A 20,296-nucleotide genomic window follows, 5' to 3' on the forward strand; every position below is an offset into this window, starting at 1 on the left:
CCGGTGAACAGACTAAACCACTGCATAAATACCCCTTTTTATCATGTATGGAAGGCCACTGTCAGGCAGATTGTTGACCAGACGGATATACTGGGCACAACAAATATTAAGTCATTATGGGAGAATTGCTAACACATCTATCACTCAATGTAGAGAACTGGAATGAAAACTGAATGTTTCTCACATTTTGTTTTCATGTCCACGCTGTCTCTCCATCACGAATACTGAACTTAAATTTTTCATTGCATTTAATGCAAGTAAATGTATGAAAGTGATTTTGGAGACAAATACCTTTGACAATATCTCTAATATTATGAATATAGAAACAATATAAAACCAAACTGGAGATCCGCTGCTCTCAAAATAAGTCTTTGACATGGACAGTCTCTGTGCCATGAAAAGTTTAGATGAAAGAATAAGGTGTTTTTAAATGAAGTCTCATTAATTTATATACTCAATATCCAAATACTCTGGTTATATCTTAACATATTAACATATATTGAACATAGAAGTAAATTACCTAAGCATATCTTTAGAAATATATAGGGCTCAGCAATCAGTGGTAGCCAAGACATTTTCAGCCTTACTCAGCACTTAACAAAACCTGTAAGATGGAAGATTTCTCCCATGTTTCCTAGATCCTCAACGGGACAAACAGTGCTATGGTACTCCAGAAAATACAAACTACTGACTCATGGATCTAGGAATTATTATACTGAACAATTTACTGGATGAATGAACATCCAAATATCTGAGAATAATGCTGAACACAGAGATACTGCTAACACGACCTTCAAAGGAGGGTAAAAGCATGAGATTATTGCTTTGTCTTAAGAAGGATTGATGTATATAAAAATTAAGTTACCAACCCATGGCTGGCTGCTGACTCCAACTGAAATAACATATTTGCCCTGGGCTGCTCTGATAGTGCATTTTCCATATTGGATTATAAGAATCCCACCCATAAATTTATCTACACAAGTACTAGAAAAAAAAAAAAAAAAACGAAAAGAAAAATACTAGGAAAAAAAACAACAAAACCCACTACCACACCACGAAACATGGGATTAAATTCTTAAATATTAATTAAAATCCTGTCTATCCAAGAAAATGTCATTCTTGAAAACACAGGAATAGGCAAGCTGGACTTTACTCACATCCTGTATCATACCTAAGATGTATCAGGACAGCTGCTGAGTCTCCATACTCAGATTTCAAACTGTTCTTTCCTTAACAGTTGTTCAACCTTACTGAGGGCACTAGAACTGCATAGGCTTCCAAGAAGACAGTATTTGCAAACAAATATTCCCAGCCATCCATTTGGCTGAGTCATCCTTTCCCATAAGTACTGCACAAACCAATTCTGACCACCAGAACAAATTAAGGTTTTAGTATTAGTATGTAGAAAAGCATATTAAGAGAATAGAAATGTAAGCGCTGGTGTTGCTTTGTTTTTAATTGAACCATAGTTTAGCTTAATTTCTGCTATTAAACTGAGATAAGAGAGTCAATTAGTTGTCTTGAGGAAGGTAGCAGACAGCAAGTCTTTTGCAGAGTATGGTTTGGTGTTGCAAGTCCTAGTTCTATAATTACATTCAAAGTGCCTATGTATTTCTGAAAAAATCACTGCTCATTTTTGTTTTTTTTTTATTAGGTGTGTGAGGCAGAAATCAACAAAAGTCTCACAGATCTGAGCTCCTGTTAATACTTTTCTTCACTAAATTGAACTATGGGAAGCCAGGAACTTAATATGTAGAATAGAAAATTTTATCATAAGTGTAAAGATTCCACCACTCTCCAATCGTGAATGGTGGGGAATTCTCAAGAACATCACTGGACAACTTGCAAATATAAAGGTTGTAACAAAGTGATGTAATTTATTTTAGAATTATTAGCATTAGGTAGAGCACTTCCAAGGAAAATCAATTTGGCTGATTTCTGAAGAAGAAATCACATCTTAGAGACTAGAAAGTAGTAAAGGTAAAATGTAAGACAGGAAAATTTAAACTGTGTATGACTCCACACCCAGAACTAAAAGAAACAGTAAGAAGTGAAGAATAAGGTATCACAAACAGCACTTCAGTAAGAAAAAATCTCTATGTTTCTATCCATAAAGATATGTCCCTAAAAACTAAGTACAAACTTTGCTGCAGTTTCCAAGGGACAAAGAAGGGTACTACAGCATGACAGCTGACATATGGGAGAAGACAAAGAGCAAAAGCTAGGTTAGCTTCAATAAATGGTCCTCCCATGTGAAATACTTCACAAGGACTATTGATATTGACCTTAAATTATACATGTAGGACACCACAGCACCTTTTTTAGCGTTAGCACAGGGTCCAATTAGTTGTCCACGCACGGAAAACTAAAATTTTATGTCAGTCACCTTCTGTATAGCAGAATGTTTGTAGAAGTACATAGAACCTATATGGAGCACTGAAATACAGAGTTCATGCTTATCAGATTTCTTTTAGACTGTATTACTTTTTATCCACATCTGCAAGAGTAAAACAATCTGCAAGAATGCTCTACTATCACAATGTCAGATTTTTGCTTTGAAGCAGTGGATAGAACACTGAAATCAACAAACGCTTGACTGTCTGGACCAATTAAAAAAATTACAGTAGCTTCCAACAAATCTGGCCTGTGGTCCAATCACTCAGTATCTCTCAGGATCATGATGCCTTTTAACTGGTGTCATTTTAATCTCGTAACTGTAGTTATTACTTCACTGTAGTTATGTTGCTACCTTGATCCCTTGATAAAATATTTAATTGTGAAATTTCATGGGAAATGAAGAACTGAAACGTTTTGCATCTGAGTTACAGGAAAGACATCTATACCTTCATTTCTTCACTCATTTTCCTACCACATGTAATTAACATACTACTAAATACAGCTTCTGAACACCAGGCCCAGTAAAAAAAAAGAAATACCCTGGCAGTAGCAGCATAAAGGTTACTAGCTTTAAGGAGAAGTGCTCTACTTTGTTTTGCTTTGTTCTTAAATAATCCACTTCATAAAAATTATCAAGATCTGTAGTTCCTCATCATAATACTCTAAATATTACAAAAGAAATAAAAAGAAGCCATGCCTAGCATACCATTGGTTATGATACCACTCCTGATTTTGTATTTGATAAGTATTATTTGGTATGTGTGCTGGTAGCTTATTTCCATTTTTCTATCCATTTTTCCATCAGTAAGATTTAACTAGCAGTGATTTTCCAGGCTTCCAATAACAATTCCATTTTCAAATTGCATCCTTTACTATACTAAAACAAGCAAACTGATATTGTCCTACAGTCTTCATTTGTCTTTTACTTATTCTGTGCAGCAATATAACAAAGTAGGTATTTCTTATTTATAATTTCTGTACGTTTTTGTTTCTTTTTTTAAACAGCTATAAAAATATAAACTTTGGCTTTCCTCCTAAGAAAATGCCTCTATTTTGTTTAGAGCAGAGTATGTATGCAATAATGTAAGCGAATGTTAAATCAGTCACCAAGTTAGACTACCAATACTAGGCATGTCAATTTAAAAAGCATTGAAAAGTGTTATAGTAACTGATACTTAGCTACTCTGGTCATAATTATTTGTAAATCAAAACAAACTTTTACAGGTACTGTATAAACCCTTAATTAGATATTTTGATTCTATTTCTGCATGCCATTCATTAATACTGAAATAACAGTATTTTAATAAACAGTTGAGTGGATATAACAAACAATAAATATACCTATCATTCCTATAAAACTTCTTATGTAAATAAATACTCCCCCCCCCCCCCCCCCGCCCCATCTTTGCCTTGCTTGTCTCTGAAACAGAGTAAAAAATTCCCTTTTCTGGTCTAGCTCTTCAGTAGTACGATTCAGCAGTCCAAAGTTTACACAGATTTTAGAATCTATTCCTCCTCCAAGATTTTTACCCAGAAGAAGCTGTAATTACATTACTGAAATAACTGGAAATAACAGCGCATGATAAACACAGATTTATATCAGATTTCTTTATCTGAAAAGCTGTAACATGAAATGTTTCTGGAACATCAGGAAAACAATTCCCATACATATCCAGCTTTTATGAGCATCAATGAAATCTTCATATGATGTACTGAAGCATTTCAATCTTTCTTTAAACCACTTTTTCACACAGCTCCAATTTTCAAATATAACTATGACTTAAAGGTATAATGGGAGCCAGTTCCATATCAACACCATGAGTACACGATCTAGTGTGTAGTCTACTGTAATTAAGAGCAGTGATTCAATACCTATTGCTACTGGCCAGGTATCATAGCAACCTTGTGTCACTGACTACTGCTGTAAAACTGTTCAGCACCAGCAAGACTATGCTTCAGGAAAATCTACAATGGCACTACAGATTGTCAACATCTGTGGGGGCTGTTACAGGGAGAACAACAAAGAAATCTGCTTTAAAAACCCCTATGCTTCGAAAATTGACAGGGATACCACAGTAGCACTATGAAAAATAAAAAAATAAAGAGGAAGGAAAGACCATTTTTTTGCCATTTGTTACATAACTTATGCACCCACATCCTAATATCCATCCATATAAGCTGAGAGTTGAAATAATGCTGCATTACCACATTGTTTATGTATTTCCACAAAGCAGTCTTTTTCTTTCTTACTAAACACAAACATCATTCATCACCGACATTAATCTGAAAATAAAACAGACCCACTTTTAAAATAATATTTAAACTTCCACAAATGAACTCTAGATAGTCTTGTATAAATCTGCAAAAAAAAGAAAAAACAGGTTACTATGAACAGGAACCCAATATTGATTTTTCTGCGGTGCAGTAAAGCATCTCCATTCTATTTGGCTGCTGTCAAAGCCACTCTTTAACAGCTGGAGTCAAATTGCACTATTTACAGCAAGAGCCCTTGTCAAGTGGACCATAAGTATTCTAACAATACACTATTCAAATGGCACTTTGCCACACAAATTGCTGACTTGATGAATACCCTATGTCAATGACTAAGGCCAATATAAAAGTTTCATTTTTATGAGAGGTTTTACATTCACGTATTAAGTAAAGCTTCCTTGAAAAACTATTAGGCTATATATTTTCGGTCTTTTGACATTGAAAATAATTAAAATCTGTTTAAATATATCAAGAGGATTTGACAACATTAATATGGATCTTGTGTTAACTGCATTTGTCACACTCATCTGTTATTGGTACTCCCACTGGCACGTGCAGTACAATAAAAGAATTAAAATGGTCAAAACACCATGAAATCAAAGCATTCGGCTTTTGTATCTGTGATTTACATGATGACAAACGTTTTGAAAGAAAGCCTTTGAAGCTGGACTGCTGTGTGAGGATATTTTTCTGCTTTCTTCTTAGGATGGAGGAAAGAGACGGTTACTTTATAAATATTATTTTGCCTTAAATATAATATTAATGATAAAACCATGTAATATTAAACATTAAGAAAAAACGCTGAATCTTTCTTTCTATCTTCATGCGAATCAGCCCACAGTACAAAATAAGGATCACTCAAAAACATAATACCAACAGGACAGAACAGCTACCCCTTATTTTTTCTGTGACAAATCTTCTGAAGTTGAATTCTTTAAAAAGACTGAAATTGACAGCTTTAAAAAATAATTAACAATTTAGCATTATTTTAAATTTCTAATACACAATTTGCAAAAGCAGCAAAACGATAATAAAATACTCATTGTATACATTCATACTAAAGCCTTCTGGGAAGCTGAAAATTTTATGATAGTTTCACCTGTGTGATCATTATATGCTTTGTAATACGGTATGGGATGCTGGACTCTGATATGCACAGAACTTTCACTAATTTCATGAGACTGGATTTCAAAATGGTAAAAAACAATGACCCAGAAGAGTCAATACAGCACTTCCTGAAAAAAATGTTTCCTGAACAGGAACTAAGAAAATCAGCAGATTTCATAACCAGCCTTCATTTCAGCAATAAGAAAACAGTGTTAAAGGAAGCATCAGAGCTCCATGCTCCTTTTGTGTAGCCTGCATTTGGACTTCTGGAATAGCATTAAAGGGACCTCCATTGTTATCGTCTTCTCAGATTTAACTATACCCTATATATTTAGCCTCCAGCATCTCCCACACTAATCTATGGAACCTGCTGCAATGGGGATGGAGTTGGGAAGAAAAGCTAGATGTAACGGATGACAGATTTCTGATGAATGCAAAGTGGTTTCCTAAGAATAGAACTTCATTTGTCAGGAAATTAGACTAAAATAACAGGACTATAATGACAAAAAGATGAAATAAAAGATATTTTGACAGTCATAGCGAAGTCTAAGAGACACCAATAATATTCTCTCAATAAAAAGTTTTCATCTGATGACTTTTTCATCAAGTCCCAAATATGAAAGTTTAAACAAGAAAATGGAATATTTTACTGTGAAATCAGAGCAGCCAAGATGTTTGTCTGATGAAGTGCTATAAAATATTATTACAACTCCACTGTTGCCTATTGTGATATAAATCCCAAAGCATGTGAAACTTCACACATCAAAATTTACCAAAACCTATTTTCCCATATTCCATGAGCAGCACATTTTCTTCCCAGCCACTTCGTAAAAGTCAAGCAATTTTTAATTTAACAGGTATGACCAAAACTACACTCCAAACACAACTATAACTTTTTCCGTTGTTCCTCTTAAAAAAGGCAAGAAGAAACTATTCTTTTTAATGAACAGTGAGATCAGATTCTGTGTCAATGGCCAACTAGTGCACCATCTGCCCCACAACATGCTCAGCAGGATTACGCTCTAATAAGACTTTTCAGAAAATGGGATCAAACAGAACTTTAGAAATCAGACTAAGGTTACTAAAAGGTCAAAGATAAATATTAAGATTTAAACAATAATTAATATAAACTCAAAATTTTATGTAAATTTGTGGAAAACAATGAAAAAAGACTAGAAAAGAAAATTGAAGAATGGGGACTTGGATTAAGCTATACTTTAACAGACACAACTTTGGAATATCCAGTATTTAATTGACCATAATTAATAAAGCCAGAAAAAGGCCTGAGACCATTCTGGAGGCTGTTTTCCACATGCAAGCTGAGGGAAAGCATTTTTTCATCTTTTTTTCATCCTTCAACTATTTTGCAGACTTCGGTGACATTCCCATACTTGTGGGAAGATGTTTTTAATCTAAATTCAGGATTAAGGAACAGCGTAACTTTTTATTGCAGAGAACAAAAATCCCAAAACCCGTTAATTAGAAGGTAACAAACAAGAAAAAACAAGAATGAGGCCCCACTCTTCAAGATACACTCGTATCAAGAGCTCACTGTATTTATCCATTCCTGAGGCACAAACAGGGTATTGTAAAAGTATATACAATTATCTTCCAACCTGAATAAAGTAATATCCACCTAATTGAATTGAAAATTGTATTACATTTGATACAGTTTTAATACTTTGACTTTAGCAAATACAGGCTTTTTAAATATCTACATATAAATGGAAAATATAGGTGTATCTAGGCTACAAACAGAATTACTATTGCATTTTTAACCTTCTCATAAGGTGCCTCTGTATTTGTTTTCTCAGCTTTAACAGCACATTAACACTTGTTTCAGCATGGTATTTCCTTCTGTTCTTTTTCAAAGCAAAGAGAAAGAGCACAACTTCCCCATCACTCACAATTATTTGGTTTAAGGACTTTTACCAGGAGGTTCTGAGGTTACTGCTAATAGGCGCAGTCATAAGCCAGAGGCATAAGGAAATAGGGTCTAACTACAGGTGCAAAGTCTCTGAGAAAATAATTCTGAGATGATCTACTGGTGACCTTGCATAAGGCACCCCCCCCCTCTTGCTCATTTGTTGCATGAAATAGGGTTAAAGATGTAAAACTGAGCCAGTCAGAACAAGCCTTTATAAACTTTAAAGCAAGCCCCCATACCACCTACACAGGACTACTTTCAGTGAAGGTGAAAAAGTAAAGAATTTGGATCACAGCTCATTGCTCTGGAGAAATGCTTTACTTTTCCTTCTTACCTTATCTGAAGATTTTTCTGTATGAGTGAGATCATAAGAGACCATGCCATATTTATAAAAGCTAGAATGCTTGTATCCAGCATTTTTATTTCTTTTTGACTCCTGAGATACAGGAAGTAGAGCATCTGCCACCATGTATTCCGAATCTTCAATGGCACTAAGAATTGCTTTTGCCGTTTCACCCGTTTCATGTCTTTCCAGTGTGCCTAGAGAAACGAAAACAGAAAATGCATTTTTTTTTTCAAGAAACTATACTAATTCAAATTTCAGTGTAAGTATCACAGCATTAACTTAGTACATTTCATGTGAGCAGATAAATCATGAAGAATTTACAGATCAATCAACTAATTCCTCATTTTATAGACCGTAAGAACATAATTTTACACAAGGGTCTATTCTACAGCATTATTACATTAAAAAACAAAACGTAATTTCTATAGAAATCACTACAGCAAATACCTTATTCACACAGGCATTGTGTATAATTTGTTAAGTCAGATGCAATTTTCAAAAGGAGAAAAAGAAAGTCAAGACTACCACTTGCCCTAACTCTGTTCAAGAATCATTTGTTTTGTTTCCACAAAGCCCTCACAGAGCATCTGTATCATTAACAGTGTAAACAATAACACGCTTATGTAATATTTTAGTGCTGTCCTCTAGTGTTCTGGGTTACAAATAGCAAGGGAAAGCTCAATTTTTTCCTTCCATTCCTAAAAACCTCTCGCACTTTTTAAACAACTGAATATAGCACGTGCATCATAGCGGTCTGATTCCTTTAACACTAGGCAATCCGGTTCCTTTAACTGTTATACAGTTTAGTTATAATTTTATTTAGTAACAGTTTTAGTAACAGCACTTTATAACTGTCATTAAAGATATGCAAACTGAGCTTAAATGTATTTGAAATGAGCTCCTACTATAAGCTACACATTTCCTATAGGAATTAAACTCATCAGAAATTGCTGAAACTGCATGTTTCCTATAAATATCAGAGATAAAAGACATGTGAAGGATTTTTAAAGTATTAAATATCTGCTGTAACGTGAAATGTTTTTTCCCTTAAGTTTGAATTCTTTGTAGCCTCAAGTAACACAACATGAATTTTCCCTTTCCTGCTACCAGAAAAAAATGTGTAACATTGAAGTTCTATCAGTAACACCTGCTAAAAATATTGGACTGGGATTGAGGGATCTCATACAGTGTTTGTGTGTATATGTGTATAAAAACTCTTCATCTGAAATTATTTCTTTGAAATTCATCCATTTCTGTTCACTGCAGTATCACCTCTGTTATTTACAGGGCCAAAAGTCCTTGAATTCAAAGCAATGCAACTGATTCTTTGTCCCCTACAATATCAATCGAATCACATAGATTAGTATAACATTGCACTGAAAAACTGAAGATCAATCCCAGTTGGTTTTAGTATGTAACTTTCTTTATCCCTCCCCAGGATTTGGAGCTACTGTCAGGGATCATCACAGAACTGAATATTTACTGCAAGGAAAGCTAGTTGCCCGAAGATTTTTACAGTTGGAATATCTACAAATACTTCAAAACAAACCTTGCTACAATGCTCCCAACATTGCAATGTTTCAATAGTTCAAACACAGAGACTATTAATAGAAGCCTACAAGGAAGGATTATACAATTCATAGTAGACATAAGCAAACACACATACTTAAAAGAATGAAAAGTGTTTGCAGCATTACACTTAGAAATAACAGTCACAATAAGTCACTCAGCTAATATTACTTTAGCATCTTTATATACGCAATGTAGTCTTTCAAGCTGTAAGTATATCCTGTTTCATCACAGAACCCCCTCTATCATACACAGCAAAAGATGAACAAAAATCACTAAAAAAAGTAGCTGTTCTCCCTTATTAACTGTGAAGGAATAAGCTTTCCCTACTACCTTCTGCAGTAATTCCATTATACAAAGAACACTTATATGTGTATACATATACATATAGATACACATACATATCTATCCTGGTTTTCTGTATCACTTGGTCTGTGTAATTCATTACCAGGAATACTGAAGTGCTTCAGAAAGACTATTATCATAACATCCTTGTGAAATTACCGTGTATCATTTTTATGGACAAGTATTAAAGGCAAATATTATACTAAATTTTTAATCAATCCAAGAATTTTGAGGGCATGGCATTAAATTTCAAAGACCTGATTACATACTTTTTAGCATTAGACAGAACTTCAAAACAGGTTTTGCTAGCTTTAGATGCATCCATATGTGCACACCACCAGTCATACCCTTAGAGCCAGACTAAGTGGAAGATTACGTGAAAAATTCTTGTATATACAGAATAGAATACAATAATTTAGGCTATCATACTACAGTAGCAAAAGAGGATAAGATCATGTTTCTGTCACAAATCAAGATATGAGTTGCCTGACTTTTCATCCTCCTATAAATGTATATATACTCAGGGAAAAAAAAAAATATATATTTAAGGCTTGCATTATTGTCTATATAACAGAGCTTATTCCCCGGAAATAGCTTCAGAGCCAAATTTACAACTTCTGGTTGAACAAAAGATTTTTAGTCTAAAGGAAAAGAAACAAACCAGAAGTGGTAAAAGTCACAGAAAAGGGGGACAGAAGAATTTTGCCTTTGAAGACCATGGCCTGAATGACATAAAGAGGCAGTCTTGATGTACGTGAAAGCAAACTGATATTTTATACTTTACACGTGCACACATGTATCATTTCAAAATGCTGATAAATGTGCTTCTACATATTCTAGTCTTATGGATGCAAACAGAAACAACTGTGCATGTGTTGCTGAACATTTCTGCTACCTACTGAACTCTTTTCTAAGTGTCAGCATTGGAATCATGCTTGTAGGAAGTGTAACATTTTCCATGTGTCGTTTGGAGAAGAGAAAATTAACTACTTAATAATACAAAAAAAAATCCCTTCTGCATTCACACTGGGCAAGAGATGGGACTCAACCTCTCACATGGAGGCACAATATTTACTATTTCTGGTTTTTATTTTTTTAAGCACATTTATAGGCAGAAAACAATGCCCTGGACAACCAGCTTAGTTTCTTACTAACAGAAGTCTGTGATATCTTAAAATCAATTTCAGAAACTTATGAGTTCCATCTTAAATTATTTATATATCATCCACAGCAGCTATCTAAACTCTCTCACAAGTAGTACCTTCTACAAAATGGTTCCTTTATAAAGCATGGTTGCTTGCATATACATCTTAATCATGGATCTCTGTATATGTGAGTAGACATACGTACAGATTTGTGTACATAGAGCTTCAATAAAAAGGCACAAAGGGCATAGGGAAATGGGTGTGATGGAAAGGGGTGAATATTATGAAGTCTTTGTTTTCCAGTGTACTCTACACTTCTGAAGAGCCCAAAATACTCATTTCCAAAGTGAGTAGATGGCAGAGACAAAAATAGGTATCTGTATTCTGTGATTCCTAAATACATATTTGAAAGAAACAGGGAGGGAGAGGGGAATGTGTGTATGTGACAGTGACATTCTGATCAAACAGTTAAAGCAATACTGGAGCAGGGTGGTTATTATTCCTGGAAGTTAACTGTCAGGAACATTGTATCTGATATTAAAGAAAACAAAAATAGAGGAGTAAGAAAAGGCAAAGCCTGTATGTGAGAATACAGGACAGAGGACAGAAATAAAGACAACTCTAACACCTGAAGTATTTTAAAAACAAACACACCCAAAAGCTTTTGATTGGAGAGCATGTGTAACAATGAATGAAAGGGAAAATGTAGGGTTTTCTACATAGCAGCAACACCACTGCTATGACCCCCTACTATACATACAAAATACAGGAAAAGAAAGTCTTTATCTCTCTAAAGCTGTGACCATGGCAACCAAGTCTCAGGAACAGACAAGAGTGGAGTATTTTACTCTCCTGGGCAGCTTTGGACTACCAGATGTGACTGGCTAGAGACTGTTAAAACATCTTATTCTTCTTCTAGACCAAATACTACAAATTGTGTCTCTTGGTGTTATAACTGTCCACACAGTTCTCTGGGTTCTGCTCTTACTGGATGATGTATTTTTACCGAGGAGGTCACACATATTATCCTGCCTCAAGACGAGGTATTCACTGATATCACATGACCTGTCATATCATCAGGCTCCAGTGCTTTCTGTTTGCTGTCACAGCTAAAGTATTGAAAATCCTCAGCATTGCAGTACTGCTGTGACCTAGTAACTCAGCTGAATCTTGCAGCATAACAGTGATCTGCGAATGAAAAATGGTTTCAGAATTGATTTTATTTGAAAAGAGTATGCGGTCAAGAACAAATCCTTTTCTTTAATAGTGGCAAAAGAAAAAAAATAAAAATAAGCTTTTAGAACAAGTATCCTCTGCGATATCATTTTAGTTTCTGTCAAGATCTCCCTTTCCATAAATACACATTTCATCTGAAAAGAAATTCCCACCCACTTTCTTCTATGCTGCTGGAATCAGGCAAACAGAACTTATGTTCCTTACTGGAAGAGGCTTGAATTTCACAGGTCTACCACCTTGCTCCAAGACAGCTGTCAAGCATTTCACTTGAGAGTTCCCCGAACTGCTAGTGCCTACCACTCTAGTATCAAATGGCCCACAGCAAGTGGAACAAACATTGCATTAAGTAAGCATATATATTTCCAACCAACATCCAAACAAAAATAACTACATTCTATCAAATAGAAATAGGAGAGATCAAACAAACACCAGCCTATTAAAATCTAATAATCTTTAAAGGAATATTTTACATACAGGAATAGATTAACAAAGGAGATGCCTTGTGACTATAGCACTGTATAGAGGAGCAAGTAGAAAGTCTTGGGAGACCATCCCTGATGTTTTCTTTGCATTTGAAAGATGTCAGTCTTGTCCAACTGCTGTGCATTACAGACATTCTTCAGAATATACATTTTCAAAAAAAACTACTGTCAAGATATCCTTTAGCTAAAGATGGCTGTGAAGAGCGCCACAAACTACCAGGATCTTATATATAATGCAGTCTTACATATGCAGGTAAAAAGAGCAGTTCTCCAATTCAGCCAAGTCCTCATCTTGGGATTTCTGCTACAGACACAATAAGCTAGGAAAAAAGACATTAGAACTCCCCTGTTGTCTCCCTGACTGCATTTAAGCTATTCTAAACAGCAAAGGACAATAATTCTGTATTAGGAATTGTTGAAATACATTAAATCTGCTAAACTGGGCTGAATGGAAGAGCTTACAAGAGATGTGAGCAGTTTCTGCCTATTTCTTTATTATCACCTGAAACATGGCCTGTGGATGAGAATCTTGCCCTTAATGGCTGGAATGAAAACCCTCCCTCATACAAGCTCTTCTTACCATGTCAATCTTCCCCGTTTCCACTTTTTTTTGTTTTGAATTGTTTTTTTTTGTTTTGGTTTTGGTTTTTTGGTTTTTTTGTTTTTGTTTGTTTGATGGTTGTTTTAAATATATATAATCTTACTTCATTATTAATAACACAATAATGCAGATCAACTATCAGCTGTAAGAGACACATCCTTTCTAGCAGATATACAGCTACGTTCCATACATGTTCCAGCTAGTATAAAGTACATAACAGTATGTGTGCACATATGCATGTGAATAGAAAGATACCTGACTCCTCTCAGTATAAGGGTATGTCCCTAGCTTCTACAGACTAGGCAAGAGATGACACTGCTTTTTCTTTCTGAGACAGACTTTTCCAAGCTCCACTACCCTTTATTATTCTACATCAATAAGTAGTTACTGAACAAGGACTCAAATTTAGAGAACTATAAAATATTCAAGTGCAAGCTACAGACTGAACTGAGGTTTACATGTATAAAATATAAGATGCTATATAAAAGACAAAACATTTGTCAGCCTTCAGATAAAACTTAACTAATTAAAACAAAAAGCTCAAACAGCTTCTGAAGCATATATATATTCATGCTTGCAACTTCTCATTCACATTTTCAAAACATGCTAGCCAATGTTTCTTCATCCTTCACATCTTTTAGAAAGTGATTTAGGAGACAGTAGATGAACAGAGAAACTACAGTAAATGGGTAACTTTCTATCTATCAGGTTATTTCATCATATATGTTACTTTGAACATACCTTGAATCTCTTTACAGAGCTGCTTGCTTAGAGAAAGATTGTCTAAACCAGAAATAGTTTAATGTTGCATTGTATTACTTGTTTAAAGTTATAGTTACTCTTGGTCCAAGAAGTTATCTTGTCTCAGTTCAGTACTCCACAGTCGGCTTAACTCACTCCCTGCAGGTTTTCTCTTTCTCCAAGGATGCTTCTTAAGCATGAAGGTGGTGGGGAGGAGAGAAATCAAGATCTTAACCCACGTGGTGTCTGCCCTGACTATTAATGTTGACAGTCAGACCATGACCTAAGAACAGAAGAGCTAAATCACTAGAGCCTTTTTCCAAATACGAAAAGCTCCCTTCAGGGGAGTTACAAGCCTTTCACAGTCTTCAATTAACTCCTCCTAGTAATGCAACATGGTATTTAGTATTTGAGCCATAGTTTTGTAAAGGGCTATTCTTCATAGTTTCACAAGGGATGATGAAATCAGGTGCAATGTAAATGTTTAAGAGATTATTATTAGGAATATCAAACAAGACCTGTTTGTCCTAATAGGAGACAGGAGTATTCACAAAAGCCTTGCTTTCCAATACTATATTTTATAAATTCTAAAATGAAGGAAAGTTATCACATGGGTGTGAATTGAGTACATGTAGAATTTGTGAGAATTTGTGGACGGGGGTATCAGACCCTACAGGCAAACTTCATTAGCCAGGAGAAAGTGAATCATAGAATCATAGAAGAGTTAGGGTTGGAAAGGACCTTAAGATCATCAAGTTCCAACCCCCCTGCCATGACAGGGACACCTCACACTAAAACGTATCACCCAAGGCTTCGTCCAACCTGGTCTTGAACACTGCCAAGGATGGAGCATTCACAATCTCTCTGGGCAACCCATTCCAGTGCCTCACCAACCTAACAGGAAAGAATTTCCTCCTTATATCCAATCTAAACTTCCCCTGTTTAAGTTTGAAACCGTTACCACTTGTCCTGTCTCTACAGTGCCTAACGAAGAGTCCCTCCCCAGGATCCCTGTAGGCCCCCTTCAGATAAACAGCCTGGGAATAAATAACATGAAAAAACAAACAAAACCAAAACCAAAACCACAAAAAAAAGCATGCAGTGAGTTTCACAGAAGACTTCCCAGATGTAGTTCCCAAAGACCCTAAAACAGAGTTATACATCAGTCCAGATCTTTAGGCTACACAGTATTCATCATAACCAGAAAGGAAGTGACTCCTATGACTTTGACCCTAGCTACACCACAGCCTTCAGCATATGAACTGCAACCACAGAATTCATCAACTAGGCCACTCTCAAGTCTAATTCTGACCAATGACCTGAAGAGAAAAAGAGAAAATGATGGAGACACAGAGGGAGAAAAAGGGAAAATGAGGAAAGATATCGGAAGAGACTGTAAATGACCAAATTTTGCAAGGATAAAACCATCACAGGAGTGTAATTATTGTTGCTTTTACAATAATCTAGGCATAAATCCATAGCAAAATAATGACCGTGTTTACAAGTTCTGTTTTTAGAGAGCTGATACTCAAACTCTGAAACTATTAGAACCAAATTCTAAGAGTTTCATTAAAACTGTACAACTTATTTCCTCACAGCCACCTGATGAAACCTAACCCTTAGTTATCTACATAGTTCAAGCACTAATTTCTTGGATATGAGAAAAAAAAAAAAGGTCAGACTAAATGAGGGTCTACTTAAAAAAGCAAACAGAAACCCAGCCACACACAACCCCACACCTTGTGTGATACTTGCATAGATTTTATGAGAGATTTAGAAGACTTATTGTCAACATTAATTACAAGAATATTGGAGCATGCATAACTACATACAAATTATCTTTTAACAGTGTCTGAAAGTGTTCCAGCATTTCTGACCATCAAAATGATCAAAGGTTTGATCTATTATACCACAATTGGTCATTTCATTTTCTCCACAGAAAGAATGATTATGAAAACAGAAGAGCTTTTACATAACAGGTCAAATTATTCAATGTGGCATTAACATAATGAGAAATATTTTCAGGGTATTTCCAAACTTGTTAATTTGTTTCATACAGGTTTCTTTTGTAATAGAAGGGATCATACAGATTGGTTTGACTAATGCTAGGCACTGCATATTTTATAAGGGGTGCCAATCTTACTAAAAGCCTGTTTGAATTTACTGATACCTGTGTAGTTTTTAAATGCTTGAGCTCAAGTTTTCTATGCTTGGCTTCCACCTTAAGGTGGTGGGATTTTTTGTTTCTCAGCAAGTGTTTAAAATCATTTATCATTCAGGTTTAAGTCATGAAAGCACACAGGTGTTTCATAAAATCTTCATACCTTGAAGTATGGAATCAAAGCTGAACATCCCACTTCTGTGAAATGCACTGTCAATGCTGAAGTCTAGTTTTCACTACAGTGACAATTTTAATTGAAGCACCATTACTTTTTTTGTTTGGTCAAACAAAGCCTATACAGAATATATCCCACATGCTGACACACACAGAATCAATCTTATTTCAGTCAATGAAAGTGACAGTCTTTCATTTATCACTATTAAAAAAGCAAGGGTTTTTAATACACGTTTAAAACACATGTAGAAAATTATGTATAAGAATCAACAACATGTTAGGTTTGCAAAGAGAGGTAGTAATAGCAAAGAAAAACTTTGAATTAAGGTAGCAGGCCCTTCTATGCAAGTGTCTGGTACACTGTACACATTAAAACACTTTTTAATATTATGGAACACCTAGAACATCCTAAGAATTATTCTGTGGAAAGCACTGCCATTTGTAGGATTCCTGCTTTGTCTGGGTGCAGAAGTTAGAAACCAAAACAACTGTGATGCTTCTGCACTTAGCAGGAAAATGGCAGAAATATTGTTACTATGCACCCAGATAATGCGATACCCAACACGGCAAAACACAAGAAAAAATATATTCAAAAAAGGATACAATTAGAGCACAAGAAGGGAAAACAATACACATTAAACAGTGAGGATAAAGCAATATTACAGATATTTCTTTAGTAATTTTTCTCAAGAGTTCAGAGGTACATGGAAAGAAAACTAAATGCAGAAGTACACAAATCTATTTTGTGCAATTAGATTTGCACAAATGATCTTTACATCTTTTGAGCTATTTAAAGGTTAAATGTCTTTTCCTTCCTACGTGTACAGTTACACACTTTCCTTTGACAATTTGTTTTAATCTTTGTCATCTACAGCAATTCAATTTTATGTAGAAAATTTTAGTTGTCCTTTATTTTTTATTCCGTGTCCTGTATGTAATTAATTGGCATAGAATGCTACCAAGTAGCTAAGGATCCATAAACAATTTGGAGGAGAGGACAGTCACTGAATAAAAGAGCAGCCAAGCAGGTACTATACTTAAGCTTTATATTCAAATACCTTATGAATTTTATTTCCCAGCAATGCACATTTCAAGCAGGTACAGTAAAATCACCACTGCCATTAACTGAAACACAGATTAAGTGCTAAAAATCACTATGATCACCGCAGCTCTTGCATAGCTAGGAAGCACAATGTGGAAAAAAACAGTACAGAATTTGAAAATTATATATAAATAATTTAAGCGTTTTGTAAAAATCTGTTAGATATTTTCAATCAAAAATTAATGGAGTTCCTTGTTTCTGAAGGACTGGAGCCTTCAAGAGTATTCAGTACTTTTGCAAAATTAATAAATCAGGTTTTGTGTATTAAAAAAAATAAATAAAAATTGCCCTTTTGTATGAGAAAAGCAAGACCCCCCAGGCTTGGGGTTTCAAATATGACACAGTTTTCTGAACTTCAGTTTTAGAGCTCACAAACCATTTTTTAAAAACAGCTTCTACACAGTTATTGAAAAATTATAATGGCACTAGTGCAATCACACGTGAAAGAAAGCACCTTTACTGATCCACTTAAAAGGATCAGAAAAAGTTTCCTGCATTTTGGACACATGTCCTTTGTCACATGGAGTACTGTTTAGGCTTGCACTATGAATGCAAGCGAGTGGTATCTGCACTTGACTTTATTCCAATATATCATATTAACAATAACAGTAGCGACAGTGTCATAGACAACAATGCAATAAGACAATCCCCAGTGTATTCAGAAAAACAGCCTGGAAGATGATAAAGCCACCACATCTTCTCAAAAGGACTGTAAGCATACACTTATTTTTGACTATACAGGAGATCTGATGTCAGCAGAAATACTCTTCAGGCATATGTTTCAAGGGGGTTTTAGTGTTGCAGCTAGCATCAAGATGCAAGAAAGTTATCAAATTTGCACTCCCTGGTCGCGTATGAAAAATATCACATGGCAATGTAAAGTTAAACATGTCTTATGATAATGAACAGGAAGTTCTATTAAATGATGTTACTATATTTTTAAACTCACACTAAGCATGTTGTAAAACAATAAAACAGAACGAGACTTGCAAAGCAATAGAAACAACAGGAAATTAGTAGACAATTCATTGTCTACAAGTATGATGAACTTCACAGAATGAAGTTATATTAAGCTAGTACTAATTGAAAGGCTAAATCTACCTCTGATAAATGGAGATTGCTATCTCTGAGCGAGGAAGATTGCTCTTTAAATTCTACCCATTCCTTCCTTGCTCTGAATACATATTAGCAACGTGGCTCTGTAGACATGCTACCATATGTTGTATACTGCAAGTAAAAAAGCACTGATGCTTTTATTACTACATATTATCATACTGATATTTACCCTTTTAAAAAAAAGTGAAGAGACTAACTGTTTAGGAAAATGTAAAAGCAATACAGGTAACTATTTCCTTATTGAAGTGGATTTCAAGTGGTGGCTATTGGAAAAAATATTCTGCACTTAAATTAGAATAAAATTTGTTATTGATTTTCATATTTGTCTTCTAGCACACATAAGTTTGGAGCATATCCTGTACACATGCTATGTTAATATACCAAATGTATTATTAGATCAATATTTGTCATGGAAAGATATTCTACTGTAATGGAAAGTTATAATGGAAAGTTGCCCTATCTGCATATTAAAATTTAGGTAAATGCACTAAACTACACAATTAGTTCATGGCTTCTGTTGTGGCTTGTTTTTTTACAGCACTACCCCCCATGCATGTGTAATAATGACATTTGAACTTAGAATAATTTCTTTGTTCCAAAGAACTACAAGGATGAGACTGAATTTATCTTATTCTAGACCTATAATAGCAGCAGGGAGCAAGTTATGCCCCCCTCCCTCCTCCTCCTCCTTTAGACTTCCCTTGTAGTACGTGGGGAAAAAGACTTTTACTTATTCCTATTTCCTTCTGTTCATTATAAAACCAACATGAGCGACTAGCTCATAGATAGAGGACTTAAGTATAAATAGAGTTCTTAAGTATAGATAGAAATCTCAAGTTAGATAAATTTCATTTGAAGTCAACTACACTCATGGTATTCAACACATTTCAGCATAAACTATACTGAAATGCCTATTTATTTGGACTAAAGGCAGCCCACAAATCTCTGGTAACCTCCCATTCACTATGTAAAATAAGGTATCTTTGGCAGTCTCATGAACAGAGGGTACAACACATTCTACATGAAGGAGTACTAGTTTGCATTTTAATCTGTGTGACAACATTCCTCCCACAACAAAGTATAATAAAAGCTATTATGAAAGCCTTCTAAAAGACAAATATTTATAAAACCTCAGAATGTTTTCTGAAAAAGTACATCAGCCTCTGTCACAGGAAATTGGACAATGAACTGTTCTGTACAATGGAGTCTTTTATCTGCTTAAGGGGCCTGCCTCTTAATTACCTGATGGAAGAACAGTTTTGAAGCTAAACTGGTATAACTGAGAGGCAGTCATAGGTACTAGATGCCCCTAAACTTTTGTCAAGTCTTCTGTCAAATTCAACAGAATTATTGGCCACTCTACACCAGTGTAAATATTGAAATATTAATGCAAATTCTTGAACCCACAGCCTGAAGTTACGCACAGACTGGCTGTTCTCCCAGTTATCCATTAACTCCAGTACAGTAACGCTGTTCAGATTTATTTTTTTTTAACTGCAAACGTGATACAAGTCTGACAAAATCAGGTCCTCCCCTTTCACTTAAAGAGGCAAAGCTTCAGTCATGAAGCTAACTG

The 20,296-nt window shown here is 35.0% G+C and overlaps 1 protein-coding gene across 4 annotated transcripts in view; it reads right to left on the bottom strand.

The window, feature by feature from the left end:
- WDR72 (WD repeat domain 72) overlaps positions 1 to 20,296 on the bottom strand; it is a 114,871-nt gene that overhangs the window by 61,913 nt on the left and 32,662 nt on the right. For all 4 annotated transcript variants that reach the window (XM_061446990.1, XM_061446988.1, XM_061446989.1 and 1 more), the window contains one exon: positions 8,037 to 8,242. In XM_061446990.1, coding sequence (XP_061302974.1) covers positions 8,037 to 8,242 — 206 coding nt within the window. The remainder of the gene's footprint in view (positions 1 to 8,036; positions 8,243 to 20,296) is intronic.

Source organism: Pezoporus flaviventris, unplaced genomic scaffold (genome assembly GCF_033815535.1).
Source record: "Pezoporus flaviventris isolate CSIRO_AGI_PZ_B2104156 unplaced genomic scaffold, CSIRO_AGI_Pfla_v1 ptg000006l, whole genome shotgun sequence".
In the NCBI taxonomy this organism is placed as follows: domain Eukaryota; kingdom Metazoa; phylum Chordata; class Aves; order Psittaciformes; family Psittacidae; genus Pezoporus; species Pezoporus flaviventris.